A 20676-nucleotide genomic window follows, 5' to 3' on the forward strand; every position below is an offset into this window, starting at 1 on the left:
CCAATGATGGCCACCCAGCCTCTGTTGCCGGAGCAGCCGTGCCCAGCCTCTCCTGGGCGTGCTGTGAGGCACAGGTAAGGATGGCCCTGCCTCTGGTGATGGGTGCTCAGGTCTCTGTAGGTGGTGCATGGGGGACCTGAGCAGGGAATCCACCAGGTGCCACCGCCTGGGCGAGCAGAACCAGCCCGCTGGGTGGAAGCAGGTCCCACCCAGCCCCACAAGAGCATTCTACCCTCAGACCCCATCCCTGCTCCCCAGTGAAGGGCACAGAGCTCCTGGGGCTCCCAGCGGGTGTATGAGGGCCTTTGGCCCTGAGACCCGTGCCCCACCCAAACCCTCCCATAGTAAAAGGCCACCCCAAAACACCAGTGTGCCCCTTTGTCCCCCACTTTGTTCTGCTGTGTGCTTCCTTCTTGGTGTGACTCTGAAAGCTACGTAGCTCCTTTTTACGGTAGATACCGCTGCGATCTCTTGTTTTCTCAGCGTGTCCTTCCAGATGATATATATATATATAAATACCTATACATAATATATATATAAGGGTTTGCCCAATCCCTGACCTTTTTGGGTTCACTCCTCCTTGCATTCTTGTCCAAGCAGTGCCGTGTGGTTTCCCTGGAGGTGGTGTGGTCGTGCTCGCCTTCAGTTCCTCACCTTGGTTTGGTTGGTTGGTTTGGTTTTCCCTGGTGGTTTGTTCTTTTGATTTTTGTTGGTTTTCCTTTTTTTCCCAGTCACAGCGGAATTTAACATGTTTTCCTGTCTGAGTGCAGCCTGGTTTTGTCACAGCGGCATCGAGGCCGCAGCACTCATGAGACAGCAATATGTAAACCGGATTTAACTAACCTGTTGCTGTAGAGAGGAGTTACTGTGTTGGAAATAAACCAACTAACTAATAAAGATGTTAAGAACCTGCTGTGCTCTTTACAACATGCTGCAGAGAAATGGGTCTGAGCCCACCTGGGACCTGCCTGCAGAGACCTGGCAGGCACGGAGGACAAGGGGGACACACCTTGGCCACCAGCCCCACTAGTGATGCCCACAGGACCCCAGGGTGCACATGGGGGAAAGCTGTGGGCTGCTTTGGCTTCGGGGTAGCCATAGGCAGGCTGCCCTGTATGTAAGGAGTGGATGGAAGCTGGAAAGCTGCTAGTTGTAGCCCAATGAGGTTGGATCCAAGGAGTGTCCACTGGGGAAGAAAAGATCTGTGACTGCACAACTCGGGATGAGCAGGGTCCTTGGGAAAACTCAGCTTCCCTGTCCACTGCCAGGGCCCCTGTTTGTCTCCCCATCAAGGTCTGAGTGTCCCAGGCCATAGCCCTTTCCCAGTGCATGAAGTCCTGCCTGGGAAGGATCCTCTCCCTACATCCTAGTCCTTGTCCCTGCTTGAGTTTGTCAGTGTCTGCCTTGTGCTGGGTCACTCCAGACTGGTCCCAGTCCCTGCAGAGGGGCCCAGAGCCAAAGCATGGAGACACTGTGGCTGTATAGTAAGCACTCATGGTTGGCCAGGGTAGGCACAGAAAGCCTGGACATGTGGGGGGAATGCAAAGGGCCGAGGCTGAGCTGAGGTGTGGGCAGGCAGCCCAGGAGCCTTTCTTGGCTGCTTTGGTCCCAGGGTGAGCTTCACGTGGGGGGGATGGGGTACACTGCACACACCATTATCACTGAAATGCAGAAATGCTGCTGTATTCATCCAGGGCATAATGCAGACTTTCTGCTGTACACATGGCTGGGATAGGATGTCAGACAAATGATTTCCACATTCCCACTGAATGCAATTCATGGAGTGCTAGATGCTGAACACTGACAGACTGCAACAGGAAGAAAACTAACGACTCCATATCCCTACAATACTACTGCTAGATTAAAACTCTTTTTTTGTACTTCAGATTAAATAATCTATTTTCCTGGGACCTGTCCCATCTCAGCATTCAGTTACCTCTTCTTGGACCAGAAGCAAGTGTGTCACTGAAGCTTCCCTTCCCATATATTTACCCAAAAAAGTATAGTTACAGCTTTTTTTAATACTGCCAGTAATACTCGCATGAGAACAGGCTGTTGATGATGCACGAGTTTTTATTTCTAGCAGGAGGCGATCATTTAGTACGTGTAATCCCTCGGGGGAACCCGCAAAGCAATGGGAGCAGCAGGGCAGAAAGAAAATCAGGCTGTTTTTTCTGGCCAGATATGGATGCCATTAGCGGGGAGTGAGGGAACGACATAGGTCACTGTCTCAAATAGTGCATGAAAATTCGACTTAGAGCCTGCGGTGCATCTGTGAGGCTGCACTGCCACCTGGTGCGGTCTGAAGTGCTCACAGCCTCTGCCCAGCACAGCCTTTGCCTTGTTTTTTGTTTAAAACACCCCACCAAAGGACAACAGCGCTGTTACAACCGCTGGCTGTTGGGTTTGGTTATGTAAACAGACAGGAACATGACAGCACACGGGTCTGAGAATCAGAAGCAGCTGAGCAATGGTGGCAGCCATTCCCCCTCCATCTGTCACAGCTGCACAGGGGAGAGGGCTTCAGCTGCCAGGACAGGGTCACTGCAGGTTTCTGCCAACTCCCTGAATGCCTCAGCCTTTGCAGCTGACTGTGCTGTGTTCCCAGGTGAGCCAGCCTTGGCAAAGGTGACTGTGTTTGTCCCTCCGAGCAGGTGAAGCTACCTGCAAGGTCCCAGGTGGGTGTTAGCACAGCCAGGTACTTCTCTCCAGCCAGGCCTTCCTCAGCAAGGATCCCTCACTGGTGAGGAAGAGTCTCATCCCCGAGATGAGGTGGGGACAGCTAAGGGCAGGAAGCTTAAAGAACAGTTCATTTTCCACTGCTTCCCAGGGCCTTGGTGTATTCACTGCTCTGAAAACAGAGGGCTGGAAGCACCCAATGCCCTGAAAATCACCAAACTGCTCAGATGGGAAGGCGCCTTGGCAGATCATCCAGTCCAATCCCCCTTCCAAGGCAGAGTCACCTGCAGCAGGTGGCACAGGAACATGTCCAGTTGTGTTTTGAATGTCCACCTCCCTGGACAGCTATTCCAGAGCTCTGCCACTCTCCATGGAAAGAAGCTCTTCCTCATGTTGAGGTGGAACTTGTCTTTTAGTTTATGGCCATTGCCCCTCGTCCCACTGCTGGGCACGACAGAAAAAAGCCTTGGACCATTCCCTTGGCACCAATCTTTGAGACATTTCTATGCATTGATGAGGTCTCCTCTCAGTCTTCTCTTCTCCAGACTAAACGCGCCCAGCCCCCGCGGTCCCTCCTCATCCGAGCTGCTCCAGACCCCTCATCATCTCCGCGGCCTCCGCGAACCCTGTCCGCTAGCTCCTCGTCTCCCTTGTGCTGGAGATCCCAGAGCTGGACAGAGCACTCCAGATGTGCCTCACTGGGGCTGAGCAGAGCGGTCTAAACCCCTGCGAGCCCTGCTCCGCGCTCAGCCGGGCCGCCTTGCCGTGTCCATCCCCTCGGTGACCGCAGCGTCCCCGCCGCACCGGGCGCTGCGGCGGGAACTACAGCTCCCATGGTGCCGCGGGGCCGGGCGGAAGCGGGGCGCTCCGGCGGAGCGGAGCGGAGCGGAGCGGGGCCGCGCCGAGCCCATGGCCGCGCTCAAGTACGCGGGGCTGGAGGACACGGACAGCGAGGAGGAGCTGCCGCCGGGCTGGGAGGAGCGCACCACCAAGGACGGCTGGGTTTACTACGCTAAGTAAGGGCAGGAGCGGGGCGAGCCCGCCGGGAGCGCCCTGACCGCCCCGCGGCAGCGTCCGCAGAGCCGCCCGTCGGTGCGGGGCGGGAGCGGGGACGCGGGGTCCGTGTGCGATGCCCGCCCGGCTCCGCGGAGCGCTGGGCTGGGTGTGCGGGACGGGCTCCGAAGGCTGTGGCGGCCGCAGCCGCGCTGCGGAGCGGTGCCGAGCCGCCGGCACCTGCCCCGCCTGGGAGCGATGGCGGGGCCGCTCGTGGGAGCGGCCCGGAGCCGTTTCGGTGCCCCTCAGGGCTCCGTGGGCGAGCTTTATGCGTTCTGGTTAAGGCTTACACAACACTGCAGGTTGGTCAGTTTCTTCTTTGTGGGAGCAGAGGAGAAGCAGGTGCGATGGAAAGTTAAACGCTGTGCATGCCGTTCCCCAGCCCTTCAGTACACCTTGGGCAAGAGATGAAGAATTGCATTTAGCACCTGCTGCCCGTGCCGCTGGACGCGATTCCATCCTCCCAGGTTACAAAGGGAGCGAGCCGCAGGACGAGCTAACTCAGCAGAATGTGTGTTTATACACTCTCTCCTCTTGTGTGGTTTCTGTAGCCACGCTCATCTTGGGTCCTCCCTCCGTCTGTTCAAAGCTACAAGAGTTATTCCCTTCCACAAAAAGGTGGGAAAGTATGGTTCAGTCTCACTGGTGGTGACTTCGCCTTGTCCTCCCAGGTTCTGCTCTTATAAACACTGGACAGAATGCTTTAGTTTATCCACGCTTTGTTAACACTGCAGTTTCTCTCGGCGTTTGTTTTTCTTAGGTCAATTGCTTATATGTTTCCTTTGACTCCAAAAGCCCTGTCAGGAAGGAATCACTTGGTGAACGTAACAAACCTATAAAATAACAAGGTGTTATTGAGCATAATTGTTACACAGTCAGTTCAACAGGTCAGTTTCTGAACTCTTGTGAAACTGGACTGGTTCAGTTTAACAACATTACATAATATATCTTTAATGTCCGAAAATCTTGCTCAGTGTGTCTAAAAATATATTGGATGTGAAGAGGTGTTGCACTGTTGGTGCCTTTAAATATACACTCTGTATGTGGGGTTTTTTTCTGCATATTCTGGGAATTTACTTTAAACCTCATCACCAATATGACCTTCTAGCTGGAATAAGATTATTTTGTTTGAAGGCTTTTAGAGGTATTTGTGATCAGTTAGGTGTGCACACAGGTGGGCAGCATTTGTTTGTCAGGCTGCTGTAATTTGGTTAAGTATCTCCTATTTTCAGGTCACACATGTGCACTTGTTTAGTCTCAGGTCCCCAGCTGTGATCCCTACAATACCATGAGCTGTCACTGTGGGCTTGCTGTAAGGAGGGAAAGTTGCTTATGTTGTGTGTGAATTGCTGTTGGGCCTCTAGGTTTTTTGTAGTTTTTTGTAGTTATTTGTGTGTTATTTATTGCTGTTGTCGCTCTTTATTTCACACTTGGACAGCTATCAATTTGGGCACTCAGTTCATCCCTGCCTGATTCCTAAAGCTTGGTTGTTATTTAAAAATACTCAATGAAAGATGAGATGTTAATGTCCAACTCAATTCAGCACTTTGGTTATTTTAAGACCTTGTTTATGTGCACATCACTTTACTTATTAGTCTATAGTGCAGAAAATTTTACAATGGAGTATTTTGATTCTGCTGTGGATTTAAATGAATAAAGTCTCTGAATTGGAAGAAAATATGGGATACCATTGTTATGTATATTAAATAAATATCCTGCTAGTCAAGGTCTTTGGATAAACTTCTCTGTCCAAAGCTACAATTGCTTGTAGCAATCCAATTTACATATATTATACTCTACAAATCAATATTGTTAGGCAGGTGTTTTAAAAAGGTGCTTTTGTAATTTGAAGACTTTCTAATACTAGTATTACTAGCTGGTGATAAATTTTCTTGCTTCTTTCCTCCTTACTCCTGCCAAGGATCATCATCTTTTTGAGGTGTCTTCTGAGTCTGTTAATGTTATTTTTAAGTGAACTTTTATGTTTTTTTTTTTTTTCTTCTCATAAGCAACAAAACTTGGATTGGAAGTCAAACATTTATTTGAATTTTTAATGACTCCTGTGCTCTCTGGTTAATTACTTTCAGAACTGTGGGGATATTTTGGGTTACATCAGAAAAATTATTAGGCAATTTTAAAAAATCTTAAACTTTTTCTTTCTTTTCCTGCAGCCACCTAGAAGAAAAAACACAGTGGGAACATCCTAAGTCTGGGAAGAGGAAACGTGTTGCAGGAGGTTTGTGTTAAGCTTTTGTAATGAACTGACATTATTTTACAAACACCTGGTTCCTCCACAAACTCCAAGTGATCTCATTTTGATATTGGAGTTGTTGCTGATTCTGAGTTTGTAGAATGTGGCTGATTCCAGTGGGGTTATACCTCTGTGATTGTATGTTGAGTGATCACTTTGCAGATTTATGGCTTTCCTGTATTGCTCCACAACGCCAAATACTAATTCCAGGTTACAGAGTTTGATTTAGTGTGGATTGTAAAGCATATAGTTGAAAGCTGGGGTTCTGTGTTCCTGGTGTCCATCAGATAATATTTTTAGTTGGATTATATTTTTCAAAGAATCTGTTTCATCAAGGAGTATCCCTGGCACACAAGGAAGCCTCATTAGTCCTCGTCTTACCTGTTTTCCCCAACCCAACTGAATATTTGTGCCAGAACAGAAGGCAGGCAGTGTTGCCGGACACTTCCAGAGGAAAATCTTCTCAAAGATCTTGGGTCAGTGCCTTAAATCAGATCTTCCCAGAAGCTTCTGTACCTGGGGACACTGCACTGTTGGCAAGCCATGTTTCTTTTGGCATTGGTAATCTGACTATAAGTGGAATGTTTTCACTAAGTCTGAAGTCAATGGAAGTGAAATGAGTACTTTCTAGCTAAGGTTAGAAATACTCTGAATGCCATCTGTTAACTACCTTTGCAGAATCTTTTTTATAAGAATTTGTTATGAAAAGATTTGTCATTTTCCTTCTATCTGTCCTTCCAGCTTCATTGAATCATTTAGGTTTGATTTATTGTATCTCATGACCACTTGAGGGCTCTGATCTTTCAGCTTTTGGTAATTGTTACACATAACTTTTCCTAAAAAGCTTTTGCTTTTTATTTTAGCAGGGGTAGATACTGAACTGTGAGTAGTATAGATCTGTATGTGCTTGGAAGCATGGTTGCATTTTGCTGTGGTTTTTTTTTTTATGCTATAACATGAAATAATCTTTATAAAGATTTCTTTAGACTGTCTTTATACTTAATCTGCCAGCTATCGCACTTGTACCAGATCTTCTGTGTATTGTACTTCTATGAGAGAGCAATTGTGTGTGATAAGGGAAGCAATCCTTCTGTCAAGTTCTGAATTCAAGGGCGACAGGTAGCTGCACCACCTACAGAAAACGATGCAGAATTGTGTCTCATCAGTCTGAGAAATCACTTAAACTTCAAATTGAAGAGTATTCTAATGCCTGAAAATAAAGTTAATGTTTTATGTGCTTCCTAGATCTGCCATATGGATGGGAGCAGGAGACTGATGAAAATGGACAAGTCTATTTTGTAGAGTAAGTATCTCAAATTGTGGAGTATGTAGAAGGAGGACAGCTGGGTTACATGCTGAGTAGCCTCCTGAGTTATGATACTGTGACAGTGTCAGCTGGAAAGACAAAAAGATTAATAAATGCAGCTTCAGAATCCAAATGCAGATATTGCAGTGTCTACAAGTTTGGGGTCCTTTTATAGACTTGCTATAAAAGGGAACATGATCTTCTCTCATGTAACAAGACTTTTTTATTTTTTCCCCTGGCAAAATTCTGCCTTTTATGACAGGGGTTCACATGAAGTTCAGAATGGCTTGTGAAGTATGTAAATACAATTATTAATGGATGATCTCACAGCTGGAAAAAAGTTTGATTAAAGAAAATAATTGGGATAATTTCAACCAAACTGAAAAAAAAATTGATTTTTGGGAATCTAAATATTCCACTGGAACTGTACCCAGTAGTGGTTGAAATACCTTTAAAATTTAAATTCAGAGAGCTGAAGGGTTCAAACAGTTGAGTTTTTGTGTTCTTTTGCAGCCACATAAACAAAAGGACTACCTACCTTGACCCAAGACTGGCCTTTACAGTAGAAGATAATCCAGTAAAACCTACTACTAGACAAAAATATGATGGGAACAGTACTGCAATGGAAATTCTCCAGGGTCGTGACTTGAGTGGGAAAGTGGCAATAATCACAGGAGCCAATTCAGGAATAGGTAAGTTAACATGGCATGGAAAGTAAAATATGGCAAACTTTTATATTACAGGCTACTTGCTTCTTTAAATAGCTCTGTATTTTTGGGTTTCAAACTTGATTTTCACTTTTTTCATATAAAACCAGTAGTTAGAAAGGTGTTCTTTAAAAATGCGTGGAGAATTTGGAGCTTACAGGAAAGACATCAAGTGCTGAAACAATTGATTTTTGTCTAGGAAAATACTTATGGAGGCATTTTACATTATGCAAACATATAAAGGATGGGTGTGAAAGAGAAAAGAATTTTATTTTTATGATCTTGGTGGCTAGGACAAGGAGTGAGGTTTGTATGGCTGCTGGGCAGTTCAGGTAAAGTATTCAGAAAGACCTCCTCATGCTAGCAAGTAAATTAAGGTAAAGATTTTCCCAGGAGGCTGTGGAATTTTTGTCTCTGAAGGTAATTTCAAATGAATTTGATGATGAACTTGTGTCAGGATGTTTTACTCAAAGCTCCTTTAGTTCAAGGAAATACAATTTATGACCTTTAGTAATCCCTGTTAGTTGTCACAGATTTATCAGTCCTTTCAGACCCAGCTTTTTTAGATATCTGTTAAATATTACTGCTTCTATAGTGGGTGATTGAGAGATTCAGCTAACTGTTCATCTTTTGTTGCCTTTTGTTGTTTGCATTTTTCTTTGTGATGGGATTTACATAACTGTTGAAGGAGTCCTTATGCAAATTATTTGGTGGTTTTTATTTTAGTTCAGAATTTTGGCTTAAATGCATTTTTGAGGACATTGGAAAACCTTGAAGACGTTGTGGAAAATGGGTTAATAGCAGGACTTACCACTCTGAGTTTTCTTGGGTTTTATTTCTTTATTATTTAAGGGAGTGTTACTGCACAGGAGTCATATGAAGAATTTAGAGCTTTACTGTCCTTGCAGTGACCTCCTGTCACTGATGTGCTGCTGCAGGTTGGCACTGCAGTCGGGGTAGCAAGTGTTGCACTGACCTGTCTCAATGAATTTGGGCTTTCTAGTGAAGTTTATGTTTCCAAATTCTTGGTACAGCGTTTCTCTACATTACATCCAGCAGTACAATTTGCTTTGCATGCAACTGTGCAGTGTCTGAACATTCAAAGAGTTACCTGGACTCAAAGGGATTTGCCTTCAGCAGGAGCAGAGCTGCCATTCAGCCTTGCTGAGTGAGTGGGAGGTGTTTCAGATATGGCAAAAGATTAATCCAAGGTACATGGTAGTTTTGTCAAGATTTTTTTTTTTTTCAATGTTTCTCCCTTAGTTTATAATCTGGATTGGTCACAAGTAATCAATCATATCCTTACTTGAAATATTTTTTGCTTTGACATAGTCCATAAGTGTGAAGGTAGCAAATTTGTGATCCAGATGGTGTTAGGGCCTGTACTACTCAAAACTCTTTCATGTCATGTTGCACTTAGTGCTGCTTTAGTCCTATGCAGTGTCTGATGTTTCCTACCAGGTGCCATGGAGCATGGTTTGATCGGCTGGTTCAAGGGGACTCTTACCAGTTTTGGAGCTCATTTTGCAGCTAGTTTAGGATTTCAGTGCTGTGCTCCACTTGGTGTTGTAGATATTCCTTTTAAATTTTCTGTGTAAGTTGGAGGTAATAGTTTCCTCCCTGACTATTTTGAGAAGTAAACAATTCCTGTGATTTTAGAACAGCAAAATGTTTTCTTTTGGAGGTAAATGTAAATAATTTGGGTGAAATGTTGTCCATGAAGTAGAAGGAGATATAAAAATAATGTATCACTTGTTGAGCATTTTACTCAACAATGCAAGGAAAAAAAATAACTGAACCCTTTGATAGTTGTCCAAATGAGTTTCAGTGGTATATTTGAAAATAACTAGCCATGGTGTCTGTCCATTTGTTGAGAAATGTTTCATTTTGGGACGGGTAGAACAAAGATCAGGCTGTAACTCGGTGGACTGCAGTCAGAAAAATGTGTTTTCAATTACTGCATTGCTGGATGCTCAAGATAAAGTTTGGGAAATGCTGAGAATCCCTTTAAAGATGGGTGAACACGTAAGTGATGTTTTTATTCATCCACATACTCTGCTTTGAGATAGCAATGTTAAAAACAGATCAGCAAAGACAGAATGATGTCTTAGTTCACTTTATTTGTGGATCTAATACAGGGACTTCTGTCTAGCTTGTCAGGAGCACTTTTTTCCCTTAGAGTTGAAAAATCTCCTCAACTTCTGAAAAACAGAGATGCTTGCTTAGTTACTGAGGTAATACTCTGGATGACTTTAGCAGTTTTAGGGTTTTAGTGGTGTCACATGTTGCCTCATTGCCATTAATTTAACTTATGTGTAAATAGGGACACTATGTGCCCTGTGCTGGTTCTTTTAATTCCTGATTAGAAAATGATCTGTAAAAATTTCCTAGATTATACACCCACTTTCTTAACTTAATCCTTAAAATTGAAAGTGTGAGGTGGGGGGGAAGTACTAAAAATTAAATTTATAAACAATTTTTATTTAGCAATTTGGAAAAGGTTAACAAATTATTCTGTTCTTAGAATACAAAGAGGTCCTAGCAGCTCAAGAGTTATTAGTGAAATATTTTCTTCTTTATTTTGGAAGCTTTTTCTTCTGGCAGTACAGTCCAAGTATTCTTTAGGGTTTCTTTTGTCATCTACTTCTTAAGCTCAATCTAAATTTTTTGTCTGAATATCACATTAGAAAGTTAAGGTAACTTTTGGTCCCAGTAAAGCAGGTGTATTAAAAAGAAGTAGGACAGACTGAACAGTTCAGTCTTGTGCTGTCGGTCCTGATTCTAAAAACATATTCTCTGTACATTCAAACATGAATAGTATCAATTGTCAGTTGGTTCTGGCAGAGCCAGTAAGACTTATTCCACTGGGAGGAATTGAAGGTGTGTGCAATTTTGAGTGTTGTTTTTCTGTTTAAAGGTCTCAACATGAGCTTACAGAGAAAGACCTTCCCCAGCTTGCTGCTGGTATGAGCTGATTCCTGCTCTCCAGTGTTGCCAGTAGAGGTCTGTGTTGCTCTTTGAAAATACTGAACAAAAGCAACCTGGTGCTTATTGCTGTTCTTTGGAAATTCTCCTGTAATTCTGTTGTTTGTGTTCTTAATTATTAGGGCTAGAATTGTAAATTTATAAAAGTGTGTCAGCAGTTCCTCTAGGTTTAATTTTACACAGAGATGTGGTTTTTTCAACTGTATGTGTAAGCAATCTTAAATGAGACATTTTTTAAAAAGATACTCTAACTTGGTTTTGGTATCAGAGAGCCACTTGTTTAGCTAATATGATTTTCTGACTTACATAAAAATTGCTGTCTGTTTTTAAGGATCATGTATGACCATGGGACCATGATGTGATCTGGTTGCTGTGGCAGGTGCAGTTGCATCTAACCCAATGACTGGAGTGTGTCTAAGTGGTGTTGCAGAATATAACAGAAAGACAGAATGGGTCTGTTCTGTCCAGTCAGGCAGATTCCACAAAGCAGGGTGTTTCTTAATGCTTTTTCAAGATTTTATCACAAATCTGTATTGATAATCACAAGCAGTTGCTCAAACTGAGATTCTATTTTTTCTGCTAGATGAAGGCCAAAAGAAGCCTGCTCATTGCTTCTGTAATGGATGCCCAAAACAACCAGATTAGGTTCTTTTCTGAGGCTGAAGAAAATTCAGAAGCTCCAGCCACAATGTGACTTGCTGTACTGCTTTCCCTGATAATGTTTTAATGTTTTAGATTGTTTCCTCAAAGTAATTGTTGTTTAGTGTTTTGTTGGAACTCTCTTTTTGGCACTTGTACTTCTGTGCAGTGGAGAAGCCTTAGCCAGGAGAGAAGCTGTGGATTAGGTGCTAAATCAGTGCTTAAAAGCTGAGTCACTGCTCCAGTAAGATTTTGGTGTGTATATACATTTGGTGTGAGAACTTACCATGGTTCTTTTACTTCCTGTACAGAACTTCAGTGTTAGCAGCTTCTGTCAGACTGATGCAAAAGGTTGGGAAATGTGCTTATAATCTATTTCAATTAAACACCTACTTTATGATATAAAAACTTGTTTTCAATGTCTGGCCATTTAATTTTTATAAATTATAACAATTTTTCTCTTTTATTCTTGTCTCTTGTAACTTTTTCCCTAAAGACTCTCTGAGTGGAAGGTGCCCCTCTCTGAGGCAGGGGATTGGAGCTGGGGGATCTCTAAGGTCCCTTCCAACCCAAACCTTTCTGTGATTATGTTTTTAGATAAAAAGCTGGCTTGAAATAGTAAAAAAAGGGTTATTACAATAATTGTGCAAGTTAGATTGCAACATTATCACTGAGGTTTTCAAACTCTAAAAGTCTGATTACAGCTAAAAATTGTTAGTACATATTAGCAGAGGATGACACATTTTATTAAAACATGTTCTTACAAACCAAGGAAATGAAAAGCAACCTCCTTTTTTCCTCTTAACTACTAGAATAGATTTAGCAGCTGTATTCTTTCATTCTTCAAGAACTGAAGAATTTAATCTTCAAAAATTGATGTATGTCACACTCACATCTGATTTGCATCTCCTTAAAGGTAATCAGTACTTGAGGATCGGGTGTATGAAATTAGGAGAAAAGACTTAAAGCTTAAACTCTGCTTTGAGCTCAACTCTCAGAATGGGGCCCGTGCAGCTTTTGAAATGTTTGTATATTTAATTAAATGTGTTGGTTAATTGCAGTGAGAGTTTGTATATAGACACAAACATACCTGAGCATTGTGATAATTTCCTTAGTATGAATCATCATGGTAAAAGGTAGATTATTAGCTTGGGTTCACACGTGGTGGTGCTTTTGTGACAAGTACAAATTATGTGGCTCTGCAATTTATCTTGTGCCTTTCTCTGTATCACCTGCACCTCCTTGTGAAATCTCTCTCATACGGGACATTGTTTGATCACTTTACCTCTGTGAGCAATATAGAATGGCTACTGCTCTTAGGTCCTTCAGTTCCCAGTATAGTAGGAACTTTTCTGAGTCCCTTACTGGAAAATACAGCAAGGTTTTAGTGCTGGTGGATGTGGGATTAACCATGTTAATTCTGGGACCAGTAGTGTCCAACATCAGATAATGCCAAGGTGGAAGTGAACTCTAAACTGTTGGAAAGCTGGGATTCTTTGTTTTCAGTAAGCATACAGTGCTTACATTAATTCAGAAAGAGCCCATCACCATTTATTTTTGCCATCACTTTATTATATTAAAAGAGAAGCTGTTTTCAATAGCTTTTTACTTTTTTATTTTCATCAAAGTAGTATAAAAATAAGTGCACCTGTCCATAACCAATACAAAGCATGTGGCCAGGCTGCTGTGCTGTGACTGTGCTTTTGTACTTCACAGAAGGTAATGAAAGTTTGTTTTGTGGGAGAATTCCTCATTTCTGAGCTGTCATTTCTGTGTGTAACAGTGTTTGAGCACTTCCTATATTAGTATTGTTCTGAATCTTGTAGTTAAAAAGCAGAATCTACCTTGGGAGTCTTATTAGAACCAAGTGTGGGTAACCTTTGTTGTATTTCATAGGGCAATTAAGTGATTGCTAATTGAGTAATGGCTGTTTAAGCTACTACTTGTAAGAGAAGAAAAACTAAACTTTGAAAACTTACCTAAATTTTGTGTGAAGACTCTTTAGGGTCTCTAGCAGATGCTGGCTACTTTTCACCACTATGCCCTAAATCTGTGGGCAATGGAGCGATCAGAGAAGTATGATTAAAAATATTTTTATTTCTGAAGGAATCAAAAATTGACTGCTATGTACCTGCAGAGAGGAGAACTTTGTGAATATGGGGAACTGCTGTAGTTCAGAATTTACTGAGGTTATTTGTGGGTGACAGCATTTTTACTGAGGCTTCATCAGCCTTCAAAAAGAAGGTAACATTTGCTGAATGCTAATTAGACCAGTGAATGGTCTCATTTAAGTCAAACTGATCATATGGGAGGAATTAAACAGACCCTTCACATATCACTGAGTGCTTGATTTTATTAGTATTAGTCTGACTGTTAAATATGTTCATTGTCTTTCACTGTACTGCCTGGAGTTTGGTGGTCTAAGCCCACAGATGCTTGTCTGTCAGGAAGGAATTACTCAGCTCTATTTTTGAGCTAGATTGCAAGTTTTCCTTGAAAAATGTGCACATTTTTCTTTGAAAGCCCTGTTTATTTTCTAATTTCTCTCTCCTGTTTCCACATGAAATCAAGGTTTTGCAACTGGCAGGGCTTCTACAAAGGAACTGCTCAGGATAGCCTTTGTTTCAGATTCACTTTATGATTTTTTTGTATGGTTTTGGAATTTCTCTTATGCTTGGACACCTGAACTCTGTCAGACTTGAAAAAGTTAGCTTGTTTTTGTTGGATAGTTTGTTTTGGGAAGGGGAAGACCTCTGAGAAAAAATACATCTGTTTGCTTTTGGTCCATATTGTTATTTTTTCTCAATTCTTTTTATACGATTTTAAGATTTCTTAGTGTAAACTTTTTTTATATGGCTTATTATGATGAAAAAAGAGCAAGGTGTTTGCTTTCTAGTAATTACTTGCATCCTTTTTGTTACAAAAGCAGAAGAAGGGATGTGAGCTGGGGTGGCAAGCTTGTGACAATGCCTCTTGAGTGGTCTTTTCCCCAGTGTAGTGAAAAGACTTTGTTGTCTGAACCAAAATTCATGTTCATAGACGTATGAAATCCTGTGGATTAATAAACACCTGCCTGTTTTTATGGAGAGTTTCTGTACATGGTTGTGATGTAGCTCAGTGGTGCACAGGGGAGGGAGTGCTGGGGTCTTGCATCTCCTGTTGTCAGTACAGAGCAGAACTTGTGGTGAGGCAGCTGTTTCAGCCGCTGCGTGGCTGGAGCTTTCCATGCTGGGAGTGTTGCACGTGTGGAGAACTGGAGGGGTGCTTATTTATGGAGGTTTGGGCTCAGAGCTTATTGTGAGGCAGACAGAAGGATCAGCAATATCAAACTTTGGATTATTCTTCAAATCCTAGCTGTCCCTGAGAATGTTTTCATGTATTGTATTTCATGTAGTTTTTGTATTTATTTGGCTTTTAAAGCATGCAAGAGCTGTTCCTTGATGTATATTTTGGTTTTTTTTGTGACTCTTAGGCTCCATGTGTCATGAATTATCTTGCATCCCATGACTAGCACTGCCATGAAAATGTTGGTGCCTGTGTAGAAGTTTTGTTTTTTGCTCCTTACTTAAACTTACACTTAGCTATTTTTTTTCAGGCATTTCCTTTGTGGAAGTCCAGACCTTTGCAGCAGGCATGAATTTTGTTGTACCAATTTTTTGAGGGAATGGGAGTACAGTGCTTTTCCAGGAGAGCCTGGGTCTTGCAGGAAGTGTATTTTTGGCTGGAGTAGAGTATTGGGGTAACTGATGTAGAAAAGCACGATTTATGGAGGGGAATGTGCCTCTGGGTGGAACTCTTAACTCCTTCTGTTGTGGCATGTTTGTAGCTGTCAGGGATTAGTACTGATGTAGTTTGAACAAATAAAAATCCACTAATAGCTATTATTTCCAAAATTGGATTAATGGAAGAGGGTTCTCTTTAACTTACAGAACTGTATTCTTAAAATTTTTGGCAGGTAATAGTGAGTTTTCCATGAGTGCCATCACTCTGTTTTAACTGTGGCTTAATATTGTGGAATATTAATATTGCTCTGCTTTACATAAGGCTCCAACTGCTTACTTGTTACGTAGTGTAAATATTAAGAGGTCCCCTTGGAGTTCCTGTAATTTATATTTCTTATTGAGTAAGCTGAAAATGGTGTCAGATGTTCATACTGCTTTTTCATGTCCTTTTTGATGAATCTATTTATTACTTGTGTAATGAGTAGTACACATGGTTGGTTAGCCAAGTTATTGAACTTCATCAACCTTGGCTGAAATTCACAGTGCATGTGAAACTTGTTGTAACACGTAAGAAATTACATCTGGGCTAAAAGGTTCAATAATGATTACTGCTTGTAAGGGAATATTTTCACAAAGGGGGTGGGATTGAGTTGTACTTTCAGGTATTCCTTTTACAGAGGAAAAACATATTTGCAGAACAGGTTGCCTTCCTAGGTGATACTTCTTTTCTTCTCTCCAAAAGCTAGAAAGACTTTTCAACCTGATTGCTTTTCTGTCTTTTGAAATATTTAATTTCACAAAGGTTTTTTTTTGTATTATTTTATGCCTACTTCGTAGTCCAGAGGTGAAAAGACCTTTTGCATTATTCACTTTATCTTGCTGCAACATCGAGGTTATCTTTGCATCATTTTGTGACTTCATATTTTGAAAACTCATTGTGCTTCAACAATTCTTTGAATACATACATGCACATCTGTATTATTTTGGAATGCATGCTAGATGCTGGAGAGGGAAGAGGTTGCTAAATGCATTTTATTTTCTAATGACAGGATCTTCTGAAACATGTAGGGGCTTTTCTAGATGCTGACAAATCTAGTTATAGTCTGTAGATTTACATTAATGTGATCTTCTTGTCTTACTAGCAGAAAATTTTTAGTGACTACCTCTATGCTAAGTAGATCCACAAGAAGGAAGGAATTTAGTATCCTATGTCCCTTCTATGCTTCTTGTGCTTGGTTGTGTCAAGATATTACAAGGTCTTGAAGCTCAGGTCTGAAACAGTAAATCCCTACCAAGAAGGAAGTGGAAGGAGACAGGTAAAAACCTGGAAGACAAAGATCAAAATCGTGACATGATTAAAATGACTTCTATCTTCAGAATTTGTGACACCAGAATTTTGTCTGAATTAGAGAATAAGAAGAGTACAGTGAGAAAGCAACTGATCTTACACTCATCCTAAAGCCTACAATACACAGAGGTTTTTAAAAGACTGTGTGTGAGTTATGAAAATAAATTTGTTAAGCTTCACGTTCTTTCAGGAGTTCTCAAGGGAAGACTGTCAAAAACAGAAGTATCTTTGTCTTCCTTTTTTTATTAGTTAATGGTATTTGCAGTTTTTAGATCACACATTAAACTCTTATGCCATTCTCTTGTTTTTATTTTTCTTCCGTGAAGGGGATATTTTTTCTTCTCCTTTTTCCATTTATTCTGTTGGCTTGTCATTTTAATATGTGAAATCTCTGTAGCTTTATGTTCAGCTACATAACCTCAGTATTTTTGTTCCTGTAACATCCAGCTGGTTTTGATTTCTTGTAGTATTTCTCCATTGTGGATTTCAGTACTTCATCTGTTGATTCAGAGAACTCCCTACAGTCTGTCTTCAAATCTGAATAGTTTCATAGTAATACATTTTGTTTCCTCTCCTTCAATTAATGATAGTTACCTTAGTCACTGTTCTTAAGTTCCTATTCATAGTTAATATCTTCTTTGTATTAAAGATACTGGTGAAGTTCAGTTTTCTGATTGTTGTTATACTTTCTTGATAGAAATAATATGTGTGAGAAAGGAGTTGTCACAGTTCAGTTCTGGATTTATTTATTGAAATCTTCTTCATGCACTGTCACTCAAGGTTCCAAACAATGAATGTTGCTTAGAATTTGTTTTCATATTTTTCCTTGGTTATGTTATCTTTGCAGAAGGTACATTTGGTGCCTCCTCATTATTTATTCTTTATCCAAGCAGCTTTAACACAATACATTCTCTAACTGGATTTTCTTAATTTTTTTTATATGAAAATCAAAATCATAAAACTTGTGGGGCATTTTCCTCTTGTGGTGATTAGTCAAAATGCTGCCTTTGTGCAAAAAAATACAGTTTAAAAGTTTGTGAGGAGGTTTGCCAATTCTCCTGTATCACAACCAAATTGAAGGAGACTCTATCACATCATGTATTGAGATTCAGGAACTTCAGAGATTCTGGTCATGTTCTTCTCCTGCCTCTGGCAAGTATGAGCAGCATGTCTTGCTTCGGTACATTTGGGCATTGTAGACATTGATTGTGCTACTTGAGATTTGGAGAAATGTGTTATTAGCCTTATTTTACTTATGGAGCAGTGTATGGATGCAGTAAATTACCTGCATTTACAGATTATGTCCATATTCCAATTTGAAGTGGGAGGTGGATTGTTCTGTCACAAGATACAATATATTTTTCTCTGAATGCTATTCTGATTCTTCAGCAGACAGTAATTAAGATATATTAAGAGTAGAAAATACGGCAACTAAAAAAAGGCTTTTTTAAGAAAGCCTTATTTGTTTGGGTCTGTGTCCAGCTGTGAGCAGATGCTGAGGGGTATGAACTTACTCTTGCTTAAAGATTTTTAATTCTGAAGGTAAAATTGGATTATTTTGTGCTTTGCTAAGCAAAGAGAAGTGCATAAAAACATGCATGACCTATTTGGCAACAGACTTTTGGCATTGTGAGTGAATGAAGATTGTGATCTGTGAGAAGGTGTCTCACTGTGTCTGTTTCTGAACTGAATCTGTGGTCCAGGGAATAGAGCCTGAGACTTTTTTTGGTTCTGCTCTTTGCATGTGGCACTTGAAACACTCACCTCTGGCAAAACAAAAAGTTGTGTACCTGGAATGTAAGGCAGAGAGAGCTTCATGGTAGAATAGAGGAAAAAACTTGGTATGGAGTGTATAACTGTTATTGGTCCTTTGCTTTAGAGGATGGTTGTCGCTGAGCTCTTGGGTGGGCTGCTGGTATCCCAGCTGTTAGCAGATAGACTTTGTCTTCCAAAAAGATACAAATTAATTTTTTTTTTTTTTTTTTTTTTTTTTTTTGCCCATGGCCTTACATTGTGATTGACTTCTAATTCTTGCTTGTTACCCATTCTCCTTGCTTTTGTGTACAGACACTTTTTGTTAATGCTGTTCTTATTCTCCATCTTTTGTTTCAGAACTCCATCTCCTGCCTTACTTTGTCTGTCGGAACCGCATGATGGATCATTTGAGTTCCATAACAGCTTCCCACCTCCCTCTTCCCTTCGTAGTTTAAAGCACAGCCAAAGGTTTGCCAGTTTTGAACTAGAGAGACCAATGAACTGCATCTTTGCTGTACTCAGGTCTTTCTGCAGGATCCTCAAATGACTCTTTTATTAAACTCTTCCTTTGCTGCCAAACTAAACAAATTGTCTCATCTTGTATGGCCCAAAGACAGAGGTGGGTGGAGACTGCCAGAAATCAGGTAGTGTTGTTTTAATTTTCAGTCTGTTCCTTTCCCCCTGATACAAAATGTGAGCTCCTTAGAACAGGACCTGGCTCTGTATGTTTGATTCCCTAAGATATCTCTTTTTTTTTGTAAGCTGAACTGTGAGCTTTTTAGGACAGAACCTTGTTTTATTATTTATCTGTAAAATGTCTAGTGTGCATTCTAAAATATTTCACTGTTTGTGTAACTGATATAAATAAATATCAAGTTTGTTTTAAGAAAAAAATTGGTCCACTTTATGTTGTAGCACTTTCTCTGTATCTTTACATAACACTGAGCATTTCTCATGAAATGAGTTTTTTTTTGAGATTAAAGCTGGGAGGATCTAGCACTTTAGCTGACAGCACAGTATGTCTTTTAATTATTCTGCCTTGGATGAAATATTCCTCTTTATTGAATTTACTTCTTTTATTAACATTGCACTGTTGTACTTGCCAAAAGGAGATTCAAAACATGCAACTAATTTTTTTTATTATGTTTAATTAGAGCTCAGCAGTACAGAAACCTATGACAGTGTTGGCTGACAGAGGAACAGAAGTGTACTTGAAAATAAACTAGACAATTTCTGACTTTTTTTCTCCATTTTTGCTTTGGTGGGAAAAACTGTTGTGTTGCCAAAAGCTACTGCTGATGGAAAGAGCAGCTTTAGAGAAGACATGTTTGTTGACCCCATTTCTCTGAACTTGGAACTTTTTTTTTTAAAAAAAAATCTGATTAAAAAAATCACAGGAGAGACAGTCAAAGATAAATTTTAAATTCTCTGGGATTTTTTCTGGTCACTTGAGTAAGCTTGTCTAAGAAGGTGTGTTAAAAGTAGCAGCAATAAGGGAGGAAAAAAACCCCAAATTTTGGAAAGGGGGATGCAGAAACCCCACCCCTCAAAACAGCTTTTAAAATGTAGGTGATGCGGAATGTCTGATCAGACTTGGGTTCCATTAGGAATGCTGTGGAGGCTGGTGTTTTTCCAGAGCACAAACCTTTCAGGGGGGTGTGGATTAGGTAGAAACTGAAGTCTCTTTTCTGTTGGCCTTTGCTGGTGTTGGGTAAATCCTTATGGTTTGTGTGTGGGACTGGTGTAAGTTTTGTTGCCACCCCCTCTCTTCAGCTCATCTCAGCTTTGCTGTTAAATAAGGATGAAGCTACAGCAGCATGCACAGAAATGTTACTTATTTCCTTAATAACTATTCAAGTACTGGTATTTATAAATAGACTGGCATTATTTAAGCAAATAAACAAAGGAACTGGTCACTTATCCCACAGCTGCTAAACCTTCAGGAATAATGACTGCTGAGACATGGAGTGCCCTTGATGTCACAGCAAATTTGACTGCTCAGACCTGATCCAGGTTCCATCAAGATGCTGGTTTGATGTTGACTTACATTATGGGCAGAGCTGTTGCTTTCTGCTACTCCAGATTTCAGTTAAATATTTAATTTGGAAGTGTTTATTTTGGACTAAAAATAGAAGTAGTGTATTAACATAACTACAGTCTAACAAAACATTTTTTATTCCTTATGTATATAAGCATTTATAATTCTGAATAATTTAGGGTTTTTACTAAAA

At 40.9% G+C, this 20676-nt stretch overlaps 1 protein-coding gene across 8 annotated transcripts in view; it reads left to right on the forward strand.

Annotated features, from left to right (window-relative positions):
- The first annotated feature begins 3536 nt into the window (after positions 1 to 3536).
- The window catches only part of WWOX (WW domain containing oxidoreductase), a 485118-nt gene continuing 467978 nt past the window's right edge, over positions 3537 to 20676 (forward strand). For 7 of the 8 annotated variants that reach the window (XM_068203073.1, XM_068203074.1, XM_068203075.1 and 4 more), the window contains exons 1-4: positions 3537 to 3695; positions 5904 to 5968; positions 7229 to 7286; positions 7803 to 7981. In XM_068203073.1, the coding sequence (XP_068059174.1) occupies positions 3589 to 3695; positions 5904 to 5968; positions 7229 to 7286; positions 7803 to 7981 (409 nt within the window). In that variant the 5' untranslated portion in view covers positions 3537 to 3588. The remainder of the gene's footprint in view (positions 3696 to 5903; positions 5969 to 7228; positions 7287 to 7802; positions 7982 to 20676) is intronic. The other variant, XM_068203081.1, reaches the window with a different exon arrangement.

Source organism: Anomalospiza imberbis, chromosome 12 (genome assembly GCF_031753505.1).
Source record: "Anomalospiza imberbis isolate Cuckoo-Finch-1a 21T00152 chromosome 12, ASM3175350v1, whole genome shotgun sequence".
Lineage (NCBI taxonomy): Eukaryota > Metazoa > Chordata > Aves > Passeriformes > Viduidae > Anomalospiza > Anomalospiza imberbis.